Source organism: Drosophila albomicans, unplaced genomic scaffold (assembly GCF_009650485.2).
Source record: "Drosophila albomicans strain 15112-1751.03 unplaced genomic scaffold, ASM965048v2 utg000051l_pilon, whole genome shotgun sequence".
NCBI classification, from domain to species: Eukaryota; Metazoa; Arthropoda; class Insecta; order Diptera; family Drosophilidae; genus Drosophila; species Drosophila albomicans.
The window spans coordinates 24,639-49,941 of NW_026263670.1; the positions used below are offsets into that span (position 1 = coordinate 24,639).

Below are 25,303 nucleotides of genomic sequence, written 5' to 3' on the forward strand. Positions count from 1 at the left end.
ATCCCGTATATTACCCTAAGGTAGTGCTGCAAAAACATCGGCACACTATCGATACTATCGATGTTTTTATTTTTTTTAAAGAAAACATCGATGTTTTTTTGCGCTATCGATGTTTTGTTTGAATGGATTACCATCACAAAATTTACTAAAAGCGCGCGAAGCAGGTTTGGGTAACATTATATTTTGTGTGTTCCAGCAACGTCAATTGAGAGCGAGAGGATTTTCAGCAAAGCTGGAATTATAATTTCAAATAAAAGGGCATCCCTTAAGCCCTCAAATGTGGATAAAATAGTGTTTCTTAGCAAAATTCAATGGATAAACGAATAATTATTATTACTATTAACATTTATTATAAGTCCAACGATCTCAACAGATCTCAAAGCAGAGCTTTTGGCCTTGAAGGCTGTTATTATTATTTTGTTGATTTGTTATTTTTGATTTGCTTACTATTCATTGAATTAAATTTATTATTTGTTTTCTTTAGAAAAAAAACTCGCTTTTATTTAAGATTTTAAACTTGTATATCCAATAATTACAAAAAAATTGTTCTAAACATCGATACTATCGATGTTTTTTTTTTAAAACATCGGAAACCTCGATGGTGCCAAACCTCGATGTTTTTGCAGCACTACCCTAAGGGGACCAAGCGCATGTACTTGAATGGTGCGATTCTATGATGCAAACGCTTCCACCAAACTCACATTATTTGAATAACTGTTTAAGGGGGCTTTTTATAGTGCGAAAAAGAAAAAGGTTAAATTTAGTTTAAATGTATATAAACCTCAACTTATTGAATGTCTTCAGTGTCATATAATTTATTAAATTGCTCATTTTTGATTGCTTTGCTTCTATTACCCGATATACTTGCTTTTCCTGTCTGAGTTTGATTACTTTTGCACCCCAGGGGTTTGAATCGTGTGAGTTTGCTCATTCAAGCTGATGCAAAAAAGGAAGGGAAATTGACAGAGACATAAGAAAATGTTAAAAGATAATCGCCAAGTTGCTTATTACGATGTAAAACAGATATAAGTAAAGTCAATTGATGTATAATAAATAATTTGGATAAACATATAATTTTTGAATGTTCTCAGCGTCGCATAACTTATTAAATTGCTAATTTGCCGGTTGATTTGTTTCTAGTGCTTTTGACATTCTTCTTCCTGCCTGAGTTTTTTTACTTTTTCATCGCTAAACAGCTGGTTGCGTGATGCAATTTTGGTGTAAGCACTGGCATCATAGAACTGCATCATTGCAGCAAATGCCCATAGTCTACATATTGGATTAATTGCCTTTTTCCACTGCCACTCAGTTCATTTACGTTTCGAACCGCCTTTTTTTCTTATCGGTTTTTACATGGGACGAACGTAACATTCGACCTGAACGGAAAAGAACCGAGGTTTTTTGGTGCAGTGAAAATAGGCTATAAGACTACAATCTCTATGCGATATATCGTATTTGTGGACAGATTGTTGTGGTGATTTATCGATATAAAATCTGTCATAACTAAATCAATGAAAACAATAACAAAGGATAAGCTGAAAGATTGATTCATCAAATAATATTTCAATTAATTAAAATGTCTTGGTTTAATCTATGGGATGGATTGAAAACTAAGACGTGCAGATACCTCTTACAAAGGTATTTGGGACAGTTTTTTGAAAATAATCTAAATTTAGAACAGTTAAAAGTGGATCTTTACAATGGAAAAGCTGTTGTTGAAAATATTTCACTAAAAGTAAATGTAAGTTCTGCTTGAAAATGATTATTTACCAACAAAGCAATGCTTTGATTAGATTTTTTTGCTAAGCTATTCAAACCTGATGTAAAGCTGTTTATAGGTCAAATAAGTTTAATACGATCAAAGTATCATACTTGAATTTAAACAATCATGTATGTACATGTGTATGTACATATGTATGTGCATACATATATATTTATTGCGCCTTACCTATTACTGCCGATGATAAATAAATATGTTCGCACATAGGTTTATGTATTTTTCTATTTACTTTACAATAAAACTATTAAATTCCTCATTGTTAACATACAGAAGATAAGATCTTTTATCATATAATAATTCAGAAATTCCCATACAGAGTGTGTTAAAGAATGTACATACGAGAACACATCTAAGTTTGTATAAACTAAGTTTGTATGGAATATGAAGCAAGTTCTCTATCTCTATAGTCGATTGACAAGCAACTATGCTAAGCGTGCCTATGTACACATGTACATATGTCAATAAAATACACAAATGTATAGACTCAAGCATTTTGTTTATTTCCATTTGCCGCAGTTAACATAATACATAGATGCGTCATCCCATAAAAAATATTCAAAATATCATTAAAAACAGAATTATGGGGACCCCCGTCGGGCCGAGCGCTGCGATTCGAACACCATTTGTTATGTTTAGAGTTGGTATATACAATAATTTTGGTATATACAATAATTTTGGTATATACAATAATAACTATAGTAGTTATGATTCCTGAAAATTTAGTTGCGATCAGATAAAAATTGTCGAAGTTATTAAAGAAATACTTTTGTATGGGCAAAAACTACAACTTACTAGGGGTCTTAGTTGCTTTGGCTGACAATCTGGTATATTGTGCCGTCTATGGTATATTTTGAATGCGGTATTATATCGATACACCACATATACCATTTGGCATATTTTTAGTATTTTTGCAATATATTCGGTATATTTTGAGAATAATACCGCAAAATATATTGCTTTTATTCAAAATGGGTAGCGGGTATCTCACAGTCGAGTACACTCGACTGTAGCTTTCTTGTTTCAATTTGCGGAGTCGGAAATCGGCGTGGCAAAAATCGAAAACAAACTTCCCTTACGTGTCATTCGAACATGAATATATCGGCAGTTGGTGCTCATAAAGAATATATATATATATATATACATATATGAAGTTATTTTATTACTGTTTTTTTTTCTAATCAAAAATTAATACCATCTACAAATTTAAGTTCGAAAATAATATATTCATACAAAATTCAAAAGTGCCCAAGAGAAATACACCTTATTTGGTGTTAATTTAAGAAATTGTTAAAAAAAAACAATTTTGTGATTCCTTAAATTCGTATAATTATTTTAGCAAATCAACTTCTTTTCAATCATCAAAAAAATAATATATTTTAAACTAATTTTAATGCAAGTAAACGTATCCTATGACACTAATATGCTTCTATTGTAATTAAATAAACAAACTTTTTACTTTTTTCAGGCTATAAATGAATTATTTGAAGAGCAGGGTTGGGCTTTTGAAGTTATTTCTGGACACATTGGATGTTTGACCGTAATGGTACCATGGAATGCTTTGATGACAAATGACAGCTCTCTAAACATCTCAGATATGACAATAACTGTGAGGCCAGTAACCCGGTCTCAAAGTGCCACAACCATGCTAGAATCGATGTGGTCATCTGTAAGCAGCTCTATGCAAATGGCAGAAGAATGTATGAAGCAAATCGATGAAGACATACCGTTTTTAAACCACAGCAACACACTAGTTGGACTAGAAAAATTTGCTGAAACAATTGATAATGGTGAGTTTACAGGAAGAGTGGAAAATGTTGGTGCAAATTTTGGTTTAATTATTTCAGATGCTTCAGAAACCCTAAAATTTGAAAAGTTTTTAGCAATTTTACCAACTTTATCGAACATGACCTTTCATGGCTCGCATCATATCAAATTAAATTTTCCTATCTTTAAAATCTTTAAAATTTAAAAAAATCAATGCTACAGTCGAATTGGCTCAACTGTGAGATACCCGCTACCCATATTGAAATAAAACAAAACAGGAGTGCATTACTAAAAAAAAAAAAAACTGAAATAATATACCGTAATAAGCCGAGACATAGCAAATTGTATTTTTGGTATATTTGTATAGTGGTACATTCAAAATATACTATACAGTGCAAAATATACTAGACTATCAGCCAAAACAATTAAGAACCCTAGTAAGTGGGCGAATTTTCCTATACAAAAGTATTTCTTTAATAACTTCGACAATTTTTATCTGATCGCAACCACATTTTCGGGAATCAGTTTTTATTGTATGTACCAAAATTCTTTATCTCTTATAGTCTCAGATCTAGGTTCTCATACGGACGGTCGGACAGAAGGACATGGTTGTATCGTCTCGGCTGTTGACGCTGATCATGAATATGTATTCTTATGGGGTTGCAGATGCCTCCTTTTACCCTATGGGTAGCGGGTGTAAAAATATCGTACAACAATCATTAAATAAATGACGCGAGATGATGGTCTTAAAGAAAAGTTTTGTCTGCTTTCTATCCTTTACTACTTTTTAGCTAATACGTGTATCTTGTTGAGATACTTTCTAGTTTTCTATAGTTTTACTTTCGGCTTTTGCTTCCATATTGTTTTCCTTAATTGAATGAATCAATTTTGCATTATCTTTTTCAATAATCTCAATTCTAATGTTCACATCAGCATTTAAACTTTTCACTCGACCATGGATCTGAGGGTTTTTAGTTTTTATAACCGCTATAGGATACAGGAAATGTACGAGGTGTGTTCAAAAAGTAAGGTGACTTTTCAAATTTCGCGGGCAACATATTTTCGATTATCGATTTTTTTGTTTTGTTATATTGGTACACTCTTCCCTAACATCTGTACCAAGTTTCAGTTGAATCCCCTTTTTTGTTTGGTTGTGAGAGGCGTAAAGGTTACAAGTTGTTTTGCGTGCCCGGCGATTTTTTGCTATCGAAAAATATGGATCAAAGGATTTGCATCAAATTTTGTGTAAAAAATAAAATTAAGTGCTCTGAAACACTTGAGATGTTGACAGTGGCATACGGTGAAACTGTTCTGAGTAAAAAAAATGTGCACAAGTGGTACAAACTCTTCCAAGATGGCCGGGAAGATGCCAATGACCAGCCTCGCTCTGGACGCCCAAGCACGTCAACAACTGATGAAAACGTTCAAGCAGTGACGAAAATTGTTTTGGAAAATCGTCGAATCACTATCAGAGAAGTTGCTGAAGATGTCGGTATATCGCTTGGCTCGTGCCATGAAATTTTTTTCAAACATTTTGGGCATGAGTCGTGTGTCAGCGAAGTTTGTTCCGAAATTGCTGAATTTTGACCAAAAGAACCGTCGCATGAGCATGAGCTCAAGAGCTGTTGAATGACGTCAACGACGACCCAGATTTACTCAGAAGGGTCATAACTGGTGACGAATCATGGGTATATGGTTATGATATCGAAACCAAAGCCCAATCGTCCCAATGGAAGAGCCCAGGTGAGCCAATACCGAAAAAAGACTGCATCGCTGAAAGAGCTCAAGGCTATACCGAAAAGTGCTTATGGGAAGTGCTTTGAGGATTGGAAAAACCGTTGGCATAAGTGTATTGTATCTGAGGGGGATTACTTTGAAGGGGACAACATAAATATTGATAAATAAATTAATAGTTTTTCTTGAAAATACAAAGTCACCTTACTTTTTGAACACACCTCGTATATACTACTGTGCGAATAAACACCTTACTTGTTGTCCACTATACTAAAAGTAGCACCTATAAGGAGGAATCCCGATTCTATAAAGTGTATATATTCTGTCCGTCTGTCCGTCCGTTCGTATGAAACACTGGATCTCAGAAACTAGTTAGTTATCAATTTTTCAACAGCTTTTGTTGTTTTCGTTTTAGGTAAAATTAATCGAACCACAATAATTTGGTTACGATCAAATAAAAATTATTGGTTATTTAAGAAATACTTTCGTATGACAAAAAACTCGTACTGCAATCGAGTCTTACTTGCCTGACAGTCCAGTATATTTTGAACATAATACAGTATCGATATCGATATACCAAATTTATCCTTTTGTATTGTTTTAAATATTTTTCGGTATATTGATGCGGTATATTTTTATCTAACAATCGAGCACACTCGACTTTAGCTTTCTTACTTGTTGTTTACTATGGTAACACCTAGAAGGGTGAATCTCCGATCCTATAAAGTGTATATATTCTGTCCGTCCGTTCGTAAGAAACACTGGATCTCAGAAACTAGTTAGTTAGTTGTTTTTTTTCGACAGCTTTTGTTGTTTTTGTTTTAGATAAAATTAATCGAATCGCAATAATTTGGTTGCGATCAAATAAAAATTGTTGAAGTTATTTAAGAAATACTTTCGTATGACAAAAAACTCGTACTGCAATCGAGTCTTAGTTGCTTTGCCCGACAGTCTAGTGTATTTTGAACATAATACAATATCGATATCGATATGCTAAATTCCTTTTGTATTGTTTTAAATATTTTTCGGTATATTAATGCGGTATATTTTTATTGAAAGCGGGTAGCGGGTATCTCACAATCGAGTACACTCGATTGTTGTTTTTTTCCTTATCTATTTTTACTGCCCTTTATTTTGGCATAGTCACTGAATTTGGACTCTTAGACTACAATTAACTGAAAACATACTTGATATGAAACATTACAAGTGCTGACGAAAAAGAATTAATGTTCCATTTTATACAGTCTCTGCAATGCAGTGTTTCGAACGGATAGACAGGCAGACGCCATTGTATATTTTTATACCCGCTACCCACAGGGTAGAAGGGTATTATAACTTTGTGCCGGAAGGAAATGTATGTAACAGGTAGAAGGATTCTTCTCCGATCCTATAAAGTATATATATTCTTGATCAGCATCAACAGCCGAGACGATCTAGCCATGTCCGTCTGTCCGTCTGTGTGTCTGTTCGTCCGTCCGTATGAAACACTGGATCTCAGAGACTATAAGAGATAGAGCTATAATTGTCGACAGCATTTGTTAAGTTTGCACGCAGATCAAGTTTGTTTCAAATTTTTGCCACGCCCACGTCCGCCCCCGCAAATCAAAAAAATCGAATAACAAGCGTAATTTTAAAGCTAGAGTTGAATTTTGGTATATACAGTAATAACTATAGTAGTTATGAATCCTGAAAATTTGATTGCGATCAGATAAAAATAGTCGAAGTTATTAAAGAAATACTTTTGTATGGGCAAAAACGCCTACTTACTAGGGGTCTTAGTTGCTTTGGCTGACAATCTGGTATATTGTGCCGTCTATGGTATATTTTTAATGCGGCACAATGTCGATACCAAATATACCATTAGTGTTTTTAGTATTTTTGTAGTATATTCGGCATATTTCCGCAGAATATATTTATTTTATTCAAAATGGGTAGCAGGTAGCTTTCTTACTTGTTATGCATTACATAAGCTTGCACTGTATTACCATATCACATACCCTAATTATTTAATTTTATTTCTAGTTCTTAATCGCATACACGCCAAATTAAGCAATACGACTCTGAATATTGAGTATAAGCTGCCGAAATCTTCCAAGAAACTTGTCGTTGTGCTTAAAGCAAATCATGTAGAGTATAAAAACCAAACTGGTTATGAGAAGAATACAACTCAATGTAAAGAACCAGGCAGAACGAATAAAACTGATGAGCAAGCTCCCTTTATTAATACATTACCAATGATTGCTAAACATCACTTAGTGACAACTGAGTTAACTATATGGACTACTGAAATAAATACCAGAGAAATACAACAAATGGAAATTGGACGACTATGTAAAATTGTTGAATTTATAGGAGACCAAAACTTTAAAATTAGCATTAAACAAACTGAAAATATAGTTGGGCCGAAAGTGAACTTGGAAATAGTAATTGACCACATTTATACGATGCTTACGCCACGTCAAATCAAACTCCTTACTCGTATTTCAAAGGCATTTAATAAAGAAAATCCACAAGATAATAATAAACTATTAAAACCGTATGAAGACATTAAACCGGAAAATTGTAATATATCCTATCCCATGAGAACGGCTGACATTATTGACAAAGATGTTGATTGGGACTATGCACAAAAGTCGAAATTACTTAACGATTTTGAAAGAACTAAAAATTGTGAATCGATTATATCAACCACATCCACAAATAGTATGGCAACTACGTTTAGTAATACTCAAATAAACGTCGGAAGCAACGAAATTTCAGGAGAAATTTTGAAATTTAAAATTCAAATATTCAAAATTGTTGGAATAATTTTACATAATGAAATTCTATTGGAAAGTTCTGCATGCAATATTGCTCCGAATTACATATTTACAGATGAGAGTGTAATAAAATATTCAAAAATGGCTGATCATTTTTTTCCGAGTACACGTAAAATGGATAATTTACTAAACAGTTCAATCCCAATATCAAACAACAACTATATTTTTTGTATGATATCCTCGTTATTGGTCAATGGAGAGCAGCAAAGATTTTGTCAAGAGTTAATATTGAAGACAACATTATCAGCTACAATGGTGGATTTCAATGAAATTGTTGACAATGTAGAGTATCCCCTCATTTTATTTGATAGAAAAAAGGTTAGTGCTAAATATATTCGTAATATTATTATTTTTATTTTTATTATTTTTTTACTCCCTTCTTGTCAACTTTTAACGGACAGTGAAAATATAATAAGCTAAGACAATCTTTTCCAACTTGCTAGCATTCATATAAAAAAAGTTATCTAAAATATGATTATCCTAGCATTATGCCAATATATATATTTTATATACTATAAACAGTTTTCTTGTGCTTGCTTGAATTTTAATTTCCAATTCAGAATATTTGGCAACCGTGTATACGGTTACGACTTTTTTTTTTAAATTCAGAGAAAATTGCTGCCCCAAGCTGTAGTTTTTTTTTTTTTAATTTTTTTTTTAGTTTATTAATGTGTTTAAGGCATAGTGCTAGTTTGTTCAAGTATTGTCATACCACCTCCGACTGTTCTCAGGACTACTAAATCTATTAGTTTTTATATTTATGTGTCATTGTTATTTGCGCTTGAATAGAATAAAATTGAAAATGTGGAAAATAAATAAAATGTATTAAAATAAATTAGAATTAGGTTAAATATATACGTGACTACTTGTCACATATATAATTAGCCTAATTCTAATTTAGTTAGCATTAGACAATTGATAAAATCTATACAATTAATACCATAGAACTCTTAGAGGGTAAAGCAAGGTGTAATAGGAATGGTAAAGATTAGTCGCGATATGATCGTTAATAAGTTTAAAGAAAAAAAAAGAAATCTAGCTCAACAATTTAATGGGAAAATTATCTGATTTAACTTTAACAAATTGAATTCCCTAGTTCCAAGTTATCGAAACCTCATATAGGATAAGATGAGATGCTCGCAACCACCGCGGCACGTCGCTGCAACAGAGCCAACTTTTGTTTAAAAAAAAGTAAGAAAGCTAGAATCAAGTGTGGTGAAATACATGTGCCAAGACATTATTTTAATATTGTACAATTTGAAACTCTTGGTTGGATCTATAATTGGTGCTAAGATTGATTTTGGGCAATTGTTCGTTTTTAAGAAAATTACAAAAATTTGGGCATTCGCACGCGACACCGAAGTTAGTTTTTCAAAAACCAGTTAAAGCACTGATTTCATTTAGTTTGAATTAAGAATATTAAGTTGTTTGTATACCAAAGGGTAGAAGGGTATTAAAACTTTGTGTCGGCAGTAAATGTATGTAACAGGTAGAAGGAGGCATCTCCGACCCTATGAAGTAGAATATATAATTCTTGATCAGCGTCAACAACCGAGACGATCTAGTCATGTCGGTCTGGCCGTATGAACACCTAGATCTCAGAGATTATAAGAGATAGAGCCATCATTTTCGACAGCAACCAAAATCGAATAACAAGCGCAATTTTAGAATTAGAGCTGCGAATTGTGGCACTTTTCTTTTAAAAATATCTTCAATAAAGTTATATACTTAGGTACATGAAAAACTTAATTACCTATCTCAAATTATATCATTAATGTCAAAAATGCTGTTCTGGTAGATTTTGTCTGTTGGTTATTGCACCCAAACCAATGCATCTGGCTTATATCAAGTATGTTGTGAATTTTTCATCTAACTTATAATGACAAACCCTCAATTTGCGCAGATGATATGAAATTTATATTGTTTTCTGCACATAAAAAGAGTAATAAAAATTAATTACCGAAAACATAAAAAAAACAAGTAAGAAAGCTACAGTCGAGTGTACTCGACTGTGAGATACCCGCTACCCATTTTGAATAAAAGAAATATATTTTGCGGTATTTTTCTCAAAATATGCTGAATATACTGAAGAAATACTAAAAATATACCAAAATATAGTACCGCATTCAAAATATACCATAGATGGAACAATATACCAGATTGTCAGCCAAGGCAAATAAGACCCCTAGTAAGTAGGCGTTTTTGCCCATACAAAAGTATTTCTTTAATAACTTCGACAATTTTTATCTGATCACAACCAAATTTTCAGGAATCATAACTACTATAGTATATACCATATAGCTTTATTTCGTTTGCTATTCAATTTTTTTGATTTGCGGGGGCGGAAGTGGGCGTGGCAAAAATTTAAAACAAACTTGATCTGCGTGCAAACATAACAAATGCTGTCGAAAAAAAATTATAGCTCTATCTCTTATAGTCTCTGAGATCTAGGTGTTCATACGGACGGACGGACAGACACACAGACGGACAGACAGACAGACGGACATGGCTATATCGTCTCGGCTGTTAACGCTGATCAAGAATATATATACTTTATAGGGTCGGAGATGCCTCCTTCTACTTGTTACATACATTTCCTGCCGGCACAAAGTTATAATACCTTTCTACCCTATGGGTAGCGGGTATAATTACTTATCATGTCGCGACAAATTTTAAACAACTTTTTTTGTTGGTTGCAAAATATATGTTTGGATACAATTTCTCAATTGCTCACTGGACAAAAACTTTACAGTCAGCGCCACAATAAAAGCCGGACTTAAAAAATTTAGAAATTGTGCAATCACAATGCTGGGGTTCCCCTAAATTTTATTCTCTGGGCATTATTTTTTTAGGCTACTACTAACTATTTTCGACATCATTTTGTCATTTGAAGAGCGCTGTTGCTTAAGTTGCCTTTGGTAGAATTTTTTTTGTAAAGACACCTGTAAAATCATGTCAAAGCAAAAGCAGTTCATTGATCGCGATAAAGAAAAAAATATTTTATTGGCTGAACAAAATGTGTCAAATCGGCAAATAGCGGCTGAAACACATTTCAATGAAAGCTCAGTGCGTCGTTTTTTAAAAAAATATCGTGAGACAGGTGAAGTAAAAAGGAAAAAGGAACAGAACGAGCCTACAGGATCGTTTCAAAATTGCAGTGCAGATAAGTAGATGCAAGTCGCACGCGACAGAAATAGAAACTGATAAGAAATTTATCATTAATAGATATTGCATCATTGTGTTCGTGTCGTTTTGTTTCGGGCTCATAAGCATAGATCCATGATTCCTCACCTGTGACTATCCTATAATTGCACCGCGAATGTATTTTTTCAAAATTTCTTTGCAATCGACACGAGCTTTTTTTTGAGCAATTGTCAAATTATGCGGGATCCAACGAGAACAATCCTTTTTTACGACCAGGTGTTTATGCAAAATCAAATGTATTCTGGTGGACGAAATGTCCAAGGATGTCTCTATCTCACGATATGTGAAATGACGATCCTGCATTATCAGTTCACGCACGGCATCAATGTTTTTTGGCACATTGACTGTTTTTGGACGACCTTTACGACCTTCGTCTTCTAGCGATTATCGGCCACGAGAGAATTAACTAAACCAGTTTTTCATAGGGCTATAGGATGGCGTTTCATCGCCATACAAAGATTTAAGTTTATCGGCGCACTCTTGTCGTAATAATCCACGTCGAAAGTTGTGAAAAATTATTGCTCGAAAGTGTTCTAATACCATTTTTCTGCCGAGGTAAGTTTTTATTAATCGTTTGTCGATGTCAAACGTGGTCACATTAAAAAAAATTTTTTTTTGGAAAACAGCCAATTGGTTTTAATATGGCAAAGTGACCTAGGCCAGAAATATATATAGCAACCCTCGTATTCTTTGGATATAAAACGCGATTTTAAAGTGCGAGTATCAATGCACACTGACTCTCTTTGATAAAATGAATCAAAATCAAACTTGTAGTAAAAATGTTCAAAACAGAACTTTAGCTCATCTTTGACTTTCCATTGAAATATTTCAAAATGTGTTATGCGTAAATGTAAAATACGCTTATATTAGTTAAATTTAATATTATCCCTATGAAGCTATGTGAAGACAACATAGTTTGAAATTTTTGGCGGCGGTTGCAGTTTGTGGAGGATTACCCATATGCTCTTAAAAAATCCTGAAATAAATTAATAAAATGGTCTCCAAGATTTGACGTGAAAAAATCGAATATGGGAATACTGCTGTCTACCCTCTATTTTAGTATACCAAATATTAGGCTAAAGGTATGTTCGTCCCCATCATATACATATGGGTATATGGTATCTGGTAAATGTCGCGTGCGACCACCTTTACCGTTAAAAAAAAAAAAAAACTAAAATTTTAAAAATAACTGAAGGTTATTCTTAAAGCTTTAGATTAGTACTATTTTAAGAGCTAAGATTGATTTTAGAAACTTGTTCTGTTTTACGATAAAATATATGTATAAATACGTTAATTTTTTGGTTTTGCGTACGAATTTGTTATTTTTTGAACAGAAAACAAAACAGAAAGAAAATTCTAAAACCATTCTTAGGTCTAATTAAAGTACTAATCTAGAACTATAAGAGTAACCTTTTCTAATTTTTAAAATTGTTTCAGGTTATGTTTTTTTTTACTGAAAAGATGGTCGCACGCAACATCCGTCAGAGAATTACCCATATGTATGTATAGGTTCTTGATCAGCATCCGTCTGACTGCTTATCCTATATTTCTAATAATAAATGAGCATTTTTTTTACATCTGTTAGTCTTGCACGCAGATGAAGTTTGAGCCACCACGGGGAAAAAAATTATAATTTTAAATTTTATCATTTTAATTCTGAAAATTTGGTTAAAATTAAATAGAAATATGCAATAGTATCTACAGTCTTTATCATTCCTGAAAGTCGCGATCAGATTAAAAATGTTTAAGATATTAAAGAAAAACTTTTGTATGGGGAAAATGACTTACTTACTTAGTTGCTTTGACTGAAAATCTAGTATATTTTGCACTCTATGGTATATTTTGAATGAAAATATCCTTTGATATATGTTTTCGAATTTTTGCGATATATTATTTTGGTAAATATATTAATTTGGTAACGGGTACCTTTCTTACTTGTTTTGTAAATAATTTGCTGCCGAAATCTGCTTCTGTTCTTGGATTAAATTATTGTGAATGAGTCATGTGTCTTAACGTTTTAGTTTAATACAATATACCAAGAATAAGGAAGATGTGCGACATTTAATAATATTCTTATTGGATTATTATAATCGGTATTTATATATTTATTTTCAGAATTGTTTCGAAGGATATCACACTCGTCCTGAATTCGTTCTATCCCATACATCTTCATGCTTCTTTAAACAGAATTCAAACAGAAGTAGCAATAAAATTGAATGTATTCTTGATGAGTGTACTATAGATATGGATATTACAATTTATGATCGATTGAGTGATCTGCTTGAGTTGTCTCCATTCGACAAAGAGAGTGATACTAACAAGCCATTGCAAGATGACTCAATCCCAATGGATATTCACTTGAAGTGCAATTCATTCAAGTTACAGATTAGGTAAGTGATTTATACTTTTATGTTCGACTATCGGAATAGGAAATTAATTGGTATTCAACTGCTGTACACAAAAAGTAGTTTTCTAGAAAAATTTTCCGCAAGTTCTCCCGTGATGCGTTCTAGTTGTAATCCATTATCCATTATGTAATCGATATCTTAAAAGTATTTTTTCCTGAGGCCATTTAGCTATTTGGTTTCTTAGCAAATTCATTTTATAATAATTAGTTTTCAAATATGAATTCAAGATTACTTACCATTTTTATTTATTTTCCACAATTGACGGTCCTTCTTGTTATTCGATTAAGTTAAACCAGGAACATAAACCCTCGTTGAATTAATAGTTGTACCGACTGTCGCTAAATCGTTAGAAGCAATAACATTAACAAAGTCAAGTGTGCTCAACTGTGGTGGCAGCTATCTAGCCATTTTCATCAAAAACCAGTCGATTGTACTCGACTGTAAGATACCCATTTTCAATAAAACTAAAACTGAAGGTTATATTTGGTATATACATAGGTATATTTCATATTAAAATTTTACCATAGAGTACAATATATACGAGATTGTCAACCAAAGCAACTAAAACCTGGCAACTTTTGTCATAAAATTATATTTTAAATAGCATATACATATAACATATACATAAAGAATTCAGTTATGATTTATTCCAAAAATGCTAAAAATATAAAACAATCTTATTCTGGGAAATAATAACATATCTCTTGTTGTCTTTGAAATCCACACGGAAACACAGATGACTATACTGTCATGATGGTTGACGCTATTCAAGAATATATGTACTTCATAGAGCCAATGGCTGCAAACAGTTTTTGCCATTTCAAGTCTTAATATCTTGTATAATCTAGGCATCATTGTGAGTACCAAAAATTAAGACTATCAGGCGTGCTCCAGTATTCACTTTTCATTTTCGTTTTGCTATCAAAACCGAGATTCACAAGTTTTTGATCATCGTTTTGCTATCGGAACGTTTTATTTCTTACTGCTGAATCAGCTGACGTGTGTTTTGGTCAGAAGTAAACAAAGCGAAAAAATGCCTTTCGTATGTCCAATTTCCTGCATGGATTAACTCACATAAGGAAAATTTTACCCTGCATAGATGATTTATGCTTGCCCTAAAAGAAATATATTTGTCTATTGTCTTTTTTGCAAATAAACAAAGCGAAAAAATGCCTTTCGTATGTCCAATTTCCTGCACATAAGGAAAATTTTACCCTGCATAGATGATTTATGCTTGCCCTAAAAGAAATATATTTGTCTATTGTCTTTTTTGCAAATAAAGATTTGAAACTTACATTAAAACAAAATCAGTGGAAACTTAAAGTCATCTGTTTCATTAAACAAGTATTTTTTTTGTGCTTTGAGTTACCACCCGACCCATGGGCAGTGGGGGATTATTTGGCCGCTCCCTAACCACCCGACCGAGAAATGGTCGACGCCTTTATAAGGTGAAAACCGCCACGATAAATTGATTGAAGTGTTCAATCAGAGGTCCAAATTTGTTTCTGTTATGAAGTCTATGATGGTTTTAATGTGCTCGACATTTCCTTCTTTCAAGAGATCGTGAATGTTGTTGTGTTTTTTCTTAGTGTTTGATAACCTTGTCGTACAGCCTCGTATTTCGAACAGCTGAGGATTGCATGTGAAGTGTTATCGATAATTCCGCAAGTATTGCACAAGTTGTCCAAAGTGACATGCATTTTGAAAAGTGTGGCCTTATCGAAGCCGTTACCACTTAATAAGCGATTGATCGTTTTTATGTCTTTTGGTTTCATATTGAATTTATTGTTGGAAAACCACAGTTTCTTGATTAAATATGGAAAGATGTCACAGAAACCTCGAGGTTTCCGAATTACGAAGGAGTTGTACTCCTCTTCCCATTCCAATTTAATGCGTTTTTATATCTCGTTGATTGCGTCTTTGACTGACCAGTTTAGCAGTGTGAAGCTGCCTTTTGTGCGTGCTGCATTATCGGCTTTTGTGTTTTGTGGGATGTTTGGGATGTTTTGCGGAATTAGATGGTGATGCCGGTCTATTTTTTCAATGATGTTGACTGGATTGTGTGGAGATTGTGGATTGTGGATTGTTTTGCGTAGATTGATAATGCTATTTTTGCTGTCCGTAATAATAGCTACACGAGGAAGATTGTTGGATAAGGCAAGTCAAGTGCTTTGTCAATTACAAGAGGTTCAGCAGAGAGTGAAGACAGTACTTTGTCTGTGTAATAACTGGCTATGTGCTTTGACCTCTCGTGCAAAAAAGCTGCACCTGAATGTGTTCTTGTAAAAGTAGTAAAAGCAGTAAAAGAAAGCTCAAAATTATCGCGGTATATCGCGAATAAAACGCAAAGGGTTTCCTCATAGCCTAATTGAGTGGATATCCTTATACCTTAACAACAGAATTCAGAATGTTTATGGTTTTGTATCTAAATGTGTCCAAGTCACTTCTGCTGTGCCCCAAGTCAGTCATTTAGGTCCTCTATTGTTCACTTTGTTCATAAATGATCTTCCTTCTGTTATTGAGCATTCCCGTGTACTTATGTACGCCGATGACGTTAAGCATTGCCTGACATTTAATGATAGTCTTGCGAGCTCACTGTTACAATGTGACCTTAATCGTCTAGAATCTTGGTGGAGAGTAAATATGTTACATCTCAACTGCAATAAGTGTAAGGTTATGACCATTTGTAGGGGTTCTTCCCAGTTAAATAACTATATGTTATATGATACTCCTCTTGAGCGAATTGATGGTGTGAATGACTTAGGGGTTCTGCTTGATGCAAAACTAAAATTCGATAAACATATTCTGTCTGCTGTAAATAGGGCCATGGGTGTTCTGGGATTTATAAAACGCTGGTCGAAAGAGTTCAATGATCCCTACGTACGTCTTTGTACGTCTCACTGGTTTGTCCTATCCTTGATTACGGATCTCTTGTCTGGAATCCCCAGTATAGGGTTTATCAAGATAGGATTGAATCGGTGCAGAAACAATTCTTATTATTAGCTCTTCGTAGCTTAAATTGGTATCCTAATGTTAGATTAGCACCGTATCGCAGTAGACTTTTATTACTAAACCTTCCTTCTCTTTCTGACCGTAGAACTATGCAAGGTGCTGTTTTTATACAGAGACTAATTAATGGTGAAATAGACTCTTTGGAGCTGTTAAGTCAAATTTGTTTTGCAGTTCCTGTCAGGATCACTAGGAATTTTCTTCCTCTTCTCATTTCACGTAGATCTACTAACTTTGCTTGCCATAATCCCTTCCGTATTCTGTGTGTGAACTATAATAATCTCAATAACATAGTTTGCTCTAGTAAATCTATTCCTTTACTTAAAACCTTATTATTAGCTTATTGATCGAGTATTTATTTGTTATTTATCTTATTATACATATATTCTAACATATTTTTAATCTAATTTAATTAGCTGTCCAGCGTCTTTTAATATTTATTCGCGGTTTTCGTTTAATACATGCTGTTCACAAATTTATTTTGTTTTGTCCGCGCGTCAACAAGCCCGTGCTTGGTATCGCTGGGCCACTTCTGCCGTTAGTACGTCAACGTCCAAAAAAATAGCATCGCATTCGATTTTGGTAATGGGACTGAGAAGTTTAAAGGTGATGTTGCTTTTGATATAAATTCCTACCCCTCCATATCCGTCTTCCAATAAAATTTGTAATCAGGTATGCTACAATCTCTGTTGTCCATAACCCAGATTTCTGAAAGAATAGCCGAGACACATATACAGAAGTTGTTTGTTGTTGTTGTAGGTCAGTCTTTGGATGTTAAATTGGAGTATCTTCATGATGATGGAACGTTTCCGAGAGGGAGTTGGCTAGTTATTTTACGAGAGGCTATTTAAGTTTCTAGCATAGGTCACTTCTAGCCATATTAGGACCATTTGGCTATTTCCTAAAAAAAAAGTTTGGACTTTTATCGATAAAAGCTACATTCAACTTTTTCATGTGCGACCACGTTTGATATCGATAAACGATTTATCAAAAACTTACCTCGCCAGAAAAATGGAATTAACTCGTGAAGACTTTAGAGCAATAATTTTTCACAACTTTCGACGTGAATTATCACGAAATTTCACCCTATGAAAAACTGGCTTAGTGAATTCTATAGTGGCCGATGCTCGCTCGAAGACAAAGGTGAAGGTCGTCCAAAAACAGTCATTGTGCCAGAAAACATTGATGCTGTGCGTAAACTGATAATGCAGGATCTTCATTTCACATATCGTAAGATAGAGACATCCTTGGACATTTCTTCCACCAGAATACATTCGATATTTCATAAACACCTGGTCGTAAAAAAGGATTGTTCTCGTTGGATCCCGCACAATTTGACAATTTCTCAAAAAAAAAGGCTTCTGTGGATTGGTTCAAAGAAATTTTGACAAAATACATTCGCTGGGCTTCAAAAGACATTTATAAGATCGTCACAGGTGACAAATCATGAATCTATGGTTATGAGCCCAAAACAAAACAGCAATAGACCGTGTGGGTCTTTGAGGACGAGCCAAATCCAACGAAAGTTGTTCGTGGAAGAAACACTGAAGCAAATGGTCGCCTGTTTCATCGGTAAAATTGGTCATGTGGCGACTGTTTCGCTTGAGCAATGTAGGACGGTTGTACACCACAATTTGTTAGCCTGAAGTCCTTGTAGATATTCGAAAAAAGAATAAGAAAAGATGGATCATTCTGCACCATGACAACGCGAACTTTCACACACCAGCTCAAACCCTCGCCTTTTTTTCCCGGTAAAAAAGTGGAATTTATGGGTCATCATACAGCCCTGGTCGCCGTACAGCCCTGACTTGGTACCCAATGTCTTTTTTTTATTCCCTCACATTAAGAAAAAAAGATGTGGTCGTCGATTTTCGATGTCAGAAGATGCTGTTGAAGCGTTCAAAAACCATGTTTTGCCTTAATCAGAGTGGAAAAAGTGCTTCGATAATTGGTTTGAGCGCATTCAAAAGTGTATAAATCTTGCTGGAAAATTCTGTGAGAAACAATAAATCCATTTTCATTATTAGGCCAAAAATATAAATAGCTACCCTCGTATATGCATCTATCTCTGCGTTGGCTGAATTTATAAAATCCCTTAGCTCCACGAGAAATGCTGAAAAGAGACTGGTTGTGGTGTCTTCTCTGCACTCAGTGACTCAGTGGTGCCTAACTGGCTGAGTTTCTCCTCAGCTGGCTGCTCTAACTGGATTTGAATAGGATTGGACTGGCGTACTCTGAAATGAAGAATTAGAGGATCTGGCCGATCTGAGGTTGCCTGTTTGCTTGGGTAGTTGTGGGAAGTTCAACGCATCGAGCGGAGGGGTGAAGCTTTCTGAAAAATGGAGGGGAATTTAGTTTTTGCATCCTTTCTAGAGATATTTTCGGATGCCATTATTTTTTTAATCGAATATTCTTTTTTGCTGGACAATTTGGGTCATTCGCCACATGTTGCTCCTTGCAGTTGACGCATGAGATGGAGGCGCAAGGAACCTGCTTGTCATGTACAAGGCCGCACCTAAAGCATCTGGCCTTGCTCTTGCAATGTTCAACCAAGTGACCAAACCGGAAGCAGCGGAAACATTGGCAAAAGTAAATGTACAGCTCAACAGACACTCTGGAGTACATGAGCTTTATTTCATTGTGAATCTCTGCTCCATTAAGTTATTAGCGGCCTGCGCTGAGTTGCAACAGACTTTACACCGTCCGTACCCCATCTTCGTAATCTCCTATATACCTTTTGACGACAGAAAAGCCGCCAGCTCGATGGAGTTTATGGCTCCGCCATTTTCATTTCAGATTTTTTCCAGATAAACCGCGTAAGGGCCCTTGTGGTTGACTTGGTAAAAGCATCCATTTACGTTTTCCTTGGTAGCTCCCTTATCCATGGTGATTATTGGTGTTTTTACTTTTTCCATTTTATTATGTTTTGTTGCTTTGTCCGTTATTTCTGAGCGCGTGGCTTCAGAATTGGTCATATTTTTTTTTATTGGTTTTGCAGTACTAATTTTGTTGGATTTGTTTTCCAATTTTGAATTATTAATTTTTGAGGAAGCCGAATTTATTGAGTTCGCAGTTGTTCGCCTGGTGACGATTCTCCCGCTTGTATTGGTCGTGCTGGCCATGATCGCGCCTACGGATTCTCCTATTCCCCTTGTGCTTAGAGTCTAGAGAAAATAGTGGGAAAGTAGGGGAAAAAACCGCTGAGATGATCGAAATGGGCTGAAAAGGGAGCGAAAGAAAATCGTCCGCGCAGGATGAAAGCTAAACAGAGACTGAACAAGTATTTTTAGCTTGCTTATTCATTCCACCAAATGTAAGGCAGCTTAGTCTATAACTCGATAAATCCGACACATTTATCGGTCGCTCACCAAAACAAAACTTGTTGTTCCCGTCGGCAAAATTTTATTTTCAAATTTAAGGTGGGGTCAGACGATTTAAAAATAATTACATGCCTAATTGATCTTCTGGCGGTCTTAAAAGAACGACAATAAACCAATGAGTCAACTATTTTTTCCTTTTGCAAATAAGATCCGATTTGATGTAGAAACAGGCATTTACTTTTCATTTCGGCAAGACAAACTCGTTTTGCAATTCGAAAAAATCTTGTGAAAGTGAAAACGCACAAATTTTTTCGTTTTCGTTTTCAAAACGAAAAAGAAAAGTGAATACCGGAGCACGGCTGTATCTTTTGAATTATGCATGAAATTAATTTTTTTTTTTTCAATTTATTTCTTTAAGCAAAATAAACTTGATCTGCCAGCAATAATATCTTTATCTATCTATCTGACAGACGGTCAGACAGACATTTTAAAATCGGCTGCTGCGGCTGATCCAGAATATATATATGCTGATGTGATACTTTGTTTTCCCTGTTACACACACGTAAAGTCATTAACTCACTTCACGAAAAATATTTTGAAAGTATAGTACATGACGTTTTCAGAGTGGGGCTTGTGCGCATTGATGATTTATGTAATTATTAAAAAAAAGTTTTTGCGAATGTGTATATCGTAGATAAATCCTGTTTAATATATACACCACTCACCTTCACACCAACCCAATTTACCACATTTTGAAACTTTTAGTTTAAACAGGCTACATCTAAAATCTATATGGGAACTAAATTATTATTGTTTGTGGTCTTTCTGATTTGACACGATATTTTAATTTTATATTTGTTTATCATCGCCGTCTAATATGCGCTTTGCATATTCCCATATAAAAGCTGTCAAGAACTGGCTGCCCATAATATAATTTTCGACACTAATTCGCTCATTAGTTGGAGAACCACCATTATCGTTTTTGGCTATGGGTAAAATAAGTACATTTTTTTTCAAGTTATGTTGAAAAAGCGAAGGTGTCAAAAGTGCACCACCATCTCGAACGAAGTTCGGACTTATTTGATAGGTATCAGTCATAGCTTGGAATGCAGCATGGTATTCTGGGGTGTCATAAATACCGTTCCAAGGGGGTATTACTAATTTCTCATATAATTTCATTTTATTAGGAGATCCTCTGTTCACCCAAGTGCTTCCTAGATGATGTTGTAAATCTTCAGTCGTCTGCTCAGCGTTTTGATGTGGTGCTAGCGATATTGAAAATTTTCCAATTACTTTATGCGGAATGATAAAGCGGAGATTACCCTCTGCATAGGCACCATCTATACCATGTATGGATATATGTGGCATGGTCCAATTTTCAGCTAGGGCTGCTTGCTTCTGAGCCTTATGGGGAAGATCTCGGACATCTAGACTTTGTCCAAATTCATTATAATTGAATTCTGTAATACGAAATACATTTCGATCGATTTGGAAAGTATCGAGCGATCCTTTAAATATTGTGTGCATTTGGCAATTAACTAGTGAACTAAGCAAATAAATCAAATCGGGAAATGCCTCATATAAAGTTCCGCTATGCTCGCAACTACTGAGAGACCGATTAGCACACTCAACTTCCAGATGATAGTAAACCAAACCTCTTAAGCCATATATAATGCATGGAGTAGTATTACTTTGCCATCGTCTTCCTGCAATGACAACACAAGACACTTCTCGAAAGAAACTTATACGTTGTTGTAGAACCGTTTCCAATCCTAAGCTTCCGCAATGCGCCATGCTTTCAATAAGGAATACAATGTTTAACGGAAGTCGTAACCCAGCATCACGGTATGCCTGTACTGCATTAAGCCAGCACATAAGAGGTCCCTTGTCAAGTGCCACACCTCGGCCATACAAATAATTGCCCTGCTCACTCATTACAAATGGATCAGTTACCCAACCGTCCTTAAACGATGCCTCCTCTACATCAAGATTTCCATATACTAAAATCGTTGGCTTATCAGCACAATATTTTAGGAGTCCAATTATAATGTTGGGCATACGAATAATTTTGAACGAATCTGGCATAATTTGCATACCTAAGTGTTCGCTAAAGGCCACTACATCCAAAGCTACCAATCGTTTTAATAGCCAATCTATTGCGCGCTTAAATTTACTACGATCATTAAGGCGCGTTGATACCGTCTCATGACCCACAATCTCCCACAAATCATTAACATAGCATTCACGCTTGATTAGTACCATTTGAAATAATCTTTTTAGTGGGCTGCTTGTATTTCGAGTATTTGGAAAACTCTTTCGGCTAGAATATTCCGATACAATTTTAACGGAATGGTAGTTCATAGCGGCAAGATAATTAATGAAATAAATTTAAATATCAATTTTGGCTTCAGACAAAAATGTTATATTATTACTTTTTCCTTCTAAGTGTCACATAAATCTCTGATATATTGTTTTTTAAATCTGTCAACTGTCTAGGCTATGCTAACCACTCGGTATGCTGTGGAATACGAAATTTTTTTTAGTGGTTTCCCAAATTATATCTTTTTATTCAATGAAATTTTTATACCCGCTACCCATAGGGTAGAAGGGTATTATAACTTTGTGCCGACAGGAAATGTAGAACGAGGCATCTCCGACCCTATAAAGTATATATATTCTTGACCAGTGTCAACAGCCGAGACGATCTATGCATGTCCGTCTGCCCGTCTGTGTGTCTGTCCGTCCGCCCGTACAGCTCTAATTTTCGACACCATTTGTTATGTTTGCAGGCAGATCAAGTTTGTTTCAAATTTTTGCCACGCCCCCTTCCGCCACCGCAAATCAAAAAAATCGAATAACAAGCGTAATTTTAAAGCTAGAGTTACGAATTTGGGTAGATACAATAACAACTATAGTAGTTATGATTCCTGAAAATTTGTTTGCGATCAGATTAAAATAGTTGAAGTTATTAAAGAAAAACTTTTGTATGGGCAAAAACGCCTACTTACAAGGGGTCTTAGTTGCTTTGGCTGACAATCTGGTATATTGTTCCGTCTACGGTATATTTTGAATGCGGTACTATATCGATATACCACATATACCATTTGGTATATTTTTAGTATTTTTGTAGTATATTTGGTATATTTTGAGAATAATACCGCAAAATATATTGCTTTTATTCAAAATGGGTAGCGGGTATCTCACAGTCGAGTACACTCGACTGTAGCTTTCTTACTTGTTATTATTCGCTTCCCACAATATTAATTAGGAAATTGAAACTAAATTAAACAATTTCGAAGGCTACAGTCTAGTATGCTCAACTGTGAGATACCCGCTACTTATTTTCAATAAAACCAGATTCTACGACTATATCAACAATATACCGCAAAAACACTTAAATATTGCAACGCGTTGCATTGCTATAATAATATAGTACTACACCCGCGTAGGCGTTTGTTGCTAAAGAAAAGTATTTCTAAAATATCTTCTACAATTTTTATCTGATCTGAATCAAATATTTAGTTAAAATAGTATGTATCAAAAATCTCGGTTTGCTATTAGATTTTTGCTGGTTTGACGGAAATGGGCCTGACAAAAACATGAAATCAATTTAATTCGCGTGCAAACATAACAGGTACTGTCAAAAATTATAAAATTATAATTTATAATTACGCTTACAAAAAAAAAATTAAAATATTTATTTCAGTTCTCTAAGGTTTTTACAACATATTTTTATTTTGAATAAAAATGTAAGTTAACCTCTCAAATTCAGTGAAAGCCAGTGAATATTAAACATTTTAATTTTAAGGAACTACAATATATTTAATAAAATATTGTGTTGGTTTTTCGACTTTTGGAAACATTTATTTTTCCAAATTTTTAAATTTCATATAAATAATTTCTTTATTCAAAGAGTAATTAAAACCAAAAGCAATTATATGTTAGGAGGAAAATCAAATATTTTATTTTTTGCAACCAATTTTGAGCATCCGCGCGGTATGCAGTGCACACTGTGCATCAGCAAATAGTTTCTTTTTAACTAAGTTTAGTGAAATATTATAAAATGCTGTAAGTCGAGCATTTCCAACTAAAGCGGTTTTATTAATTGTTATATAGTACAATACTTTTTTTTATAACTTATTTGCATTCATTTAAAAATGGTAACTATTTAACTTTATAATTTTAGATTTCCAATCGTTGATGGCAGATTACTTTTGGATCCAATGAAAGTATCGGGTCTAGAGAAAAATATACGAAACGATTATATCTTAATTGATTTTCGAAATATTTTGGTTGAGTGGAAATCCTTTATTAGTATCATTGTTGATGAAGTTAATGGATTTTACTGTGTAAGTATTTAAAAATATTGACTCAATATTATAGGATTTATTAAAGATTATCCAGCTTGCACACAAAATAGAAAAGTGATTAGTTATTGTCGCCCAATGTACAATAAAAAAAGCTGTAAAAAAATGCCTTTTATAAAGATACTCAACCTATTACAAGCTAATATTAACTTCATGTATTTTATTTACTTAAATTAGTATTATTAACCGTGCTTCGTTATTCACTTTTCGTTTTTGTTTTGAAAACAAAAAAATTGACAAATTGAGCTGATTAGCCGGAAGTCATATTTGATCACATGGCTACATTTGCTCGCCTTCGGCAGGAAAATTATTTTAAAGATCCTTCAAAGAGTGGGGATATATCCTATGCGAGACACACCGAATAAATCTTCGTTAACCAGGGAACAATCGCAGATTTGCTGGCATTCAGCATTTCTGGCGAAAGTCCATCGATAGACCAAATTATTTTGTTGGCAGTAGATAAACCGGCAGGGGGTCTCATAACTGGGAGACTAGGAATGAGCTGCCAGTCATTGATCGATGTTCAAATACATCCCGGGAAATGAGCTGAGAGCAGTGCCTTAAGAGTATCAGCTCTGCTCTCCGTCGACACTCCATTGCCCGTCTTGAGTAGACTGGACAGCAGCTTCCTCAGTCTGGAGGCGTCTTTAATGTTGTCCAGATCTGAGGATAAAGGCTCTCCATGAGGACCTCTTAGATGAGCGGATCATCTTCTTGTAGGACTTCAGGAGAAACTTATACTCGTCCCAGACAGAAGTTGTCCACTTTCTTAGCAGGTAGAAACATGCTAGTAAGCTCACCACGAAGCGATGAGAGATCTGGGTTCTACCAGGGTGGCTTCGATCTTCTCGTCGGTCTGGAGAGCCTACAGGATTGGCGAAACGCGGAAAGTCGCGAT

At 34.5% G+C, this 25,303-nt stretch overlaps 2 protein-coding genes across 8 annotated transcripts in view; one reads left to right on the forward strand and one right to left on the reverse strand.

Annotated features, from left to right (window-relative positions):
* The first annotated feature begins 1,502 nt into the window (after positions 1-1,502).
* LOC117573244 (autophagy-related protein 2 homolog B) overlaps positions 1,503-25,303 on the forward strand; it is a 65,148-nt gene continuing 41,347 nt past the window's right edge. For all 7 annotated transcript variants that reach the window (XR_007955648.1, XR_007955649.1, XR_004572688.2 and 4 more), the window contains exons 1-5: positions 1,503-1,741; positions 3,246-3,567; positions 7,301-8,415; positions 13,417-13,691; positions 24,225-24,387. Coding sequence is in view for 4 of the 7 variants with exons in the window: in XM_034256299.2 (XP_034112190.1) it covers positions 1,577-1,741; positions 3,246-3,567; positions 7,301-8,415; positions 13,417-13,691; positions 24,225-24,387 (2,040 nt within the window). In the remaining 3 variants the exon portion in view is untranslated. The remainder of the gene's footprint in view (positions 1,742-3,245; positions 3,568-7,300; positions 8,416-13,416; positions 13,692-24,224; positions 24,388-25,303) is intronic.
* LOC127566346 (cytosolic non-specific dipeptidase-like) lies at positions 21,487-22,511 on the reverse strand. Its single transcript, XM_052008377.1, has 2 exons — positions 21,694-22,511; positions 21,487-21,641 (listed from the first exon to the last, which is right to left on the reverse strand). Exons 1-2 carry the CDS (start codon positions 22,397-22,399, stop codon positions 21,598-21,600), a joined length of 750 nt encoding a protein of 249 aa, XP_051864337.1. The 5' UTR covers positions 22,400-22,511; the 3' UTR covers positions 21,487-21,597.

Bases quoted from the DNA above. Each gene is read 5' to 3' on its own strand.
- LOC127566346 (XM_052008377.1), bottom strand. From the start codon at position 22,399: ATGAACTACCATTCCGTTAAAATTGTATCGGAATATTCTAGCCGAAAG. The intron at 21,642-21,693 runs GTTTGGTTTACT...GTCTCTCAGTAG, and splicing joins CATTATATATGGCTTAAGAG to TTGCGAGCATAGCGGAACTT.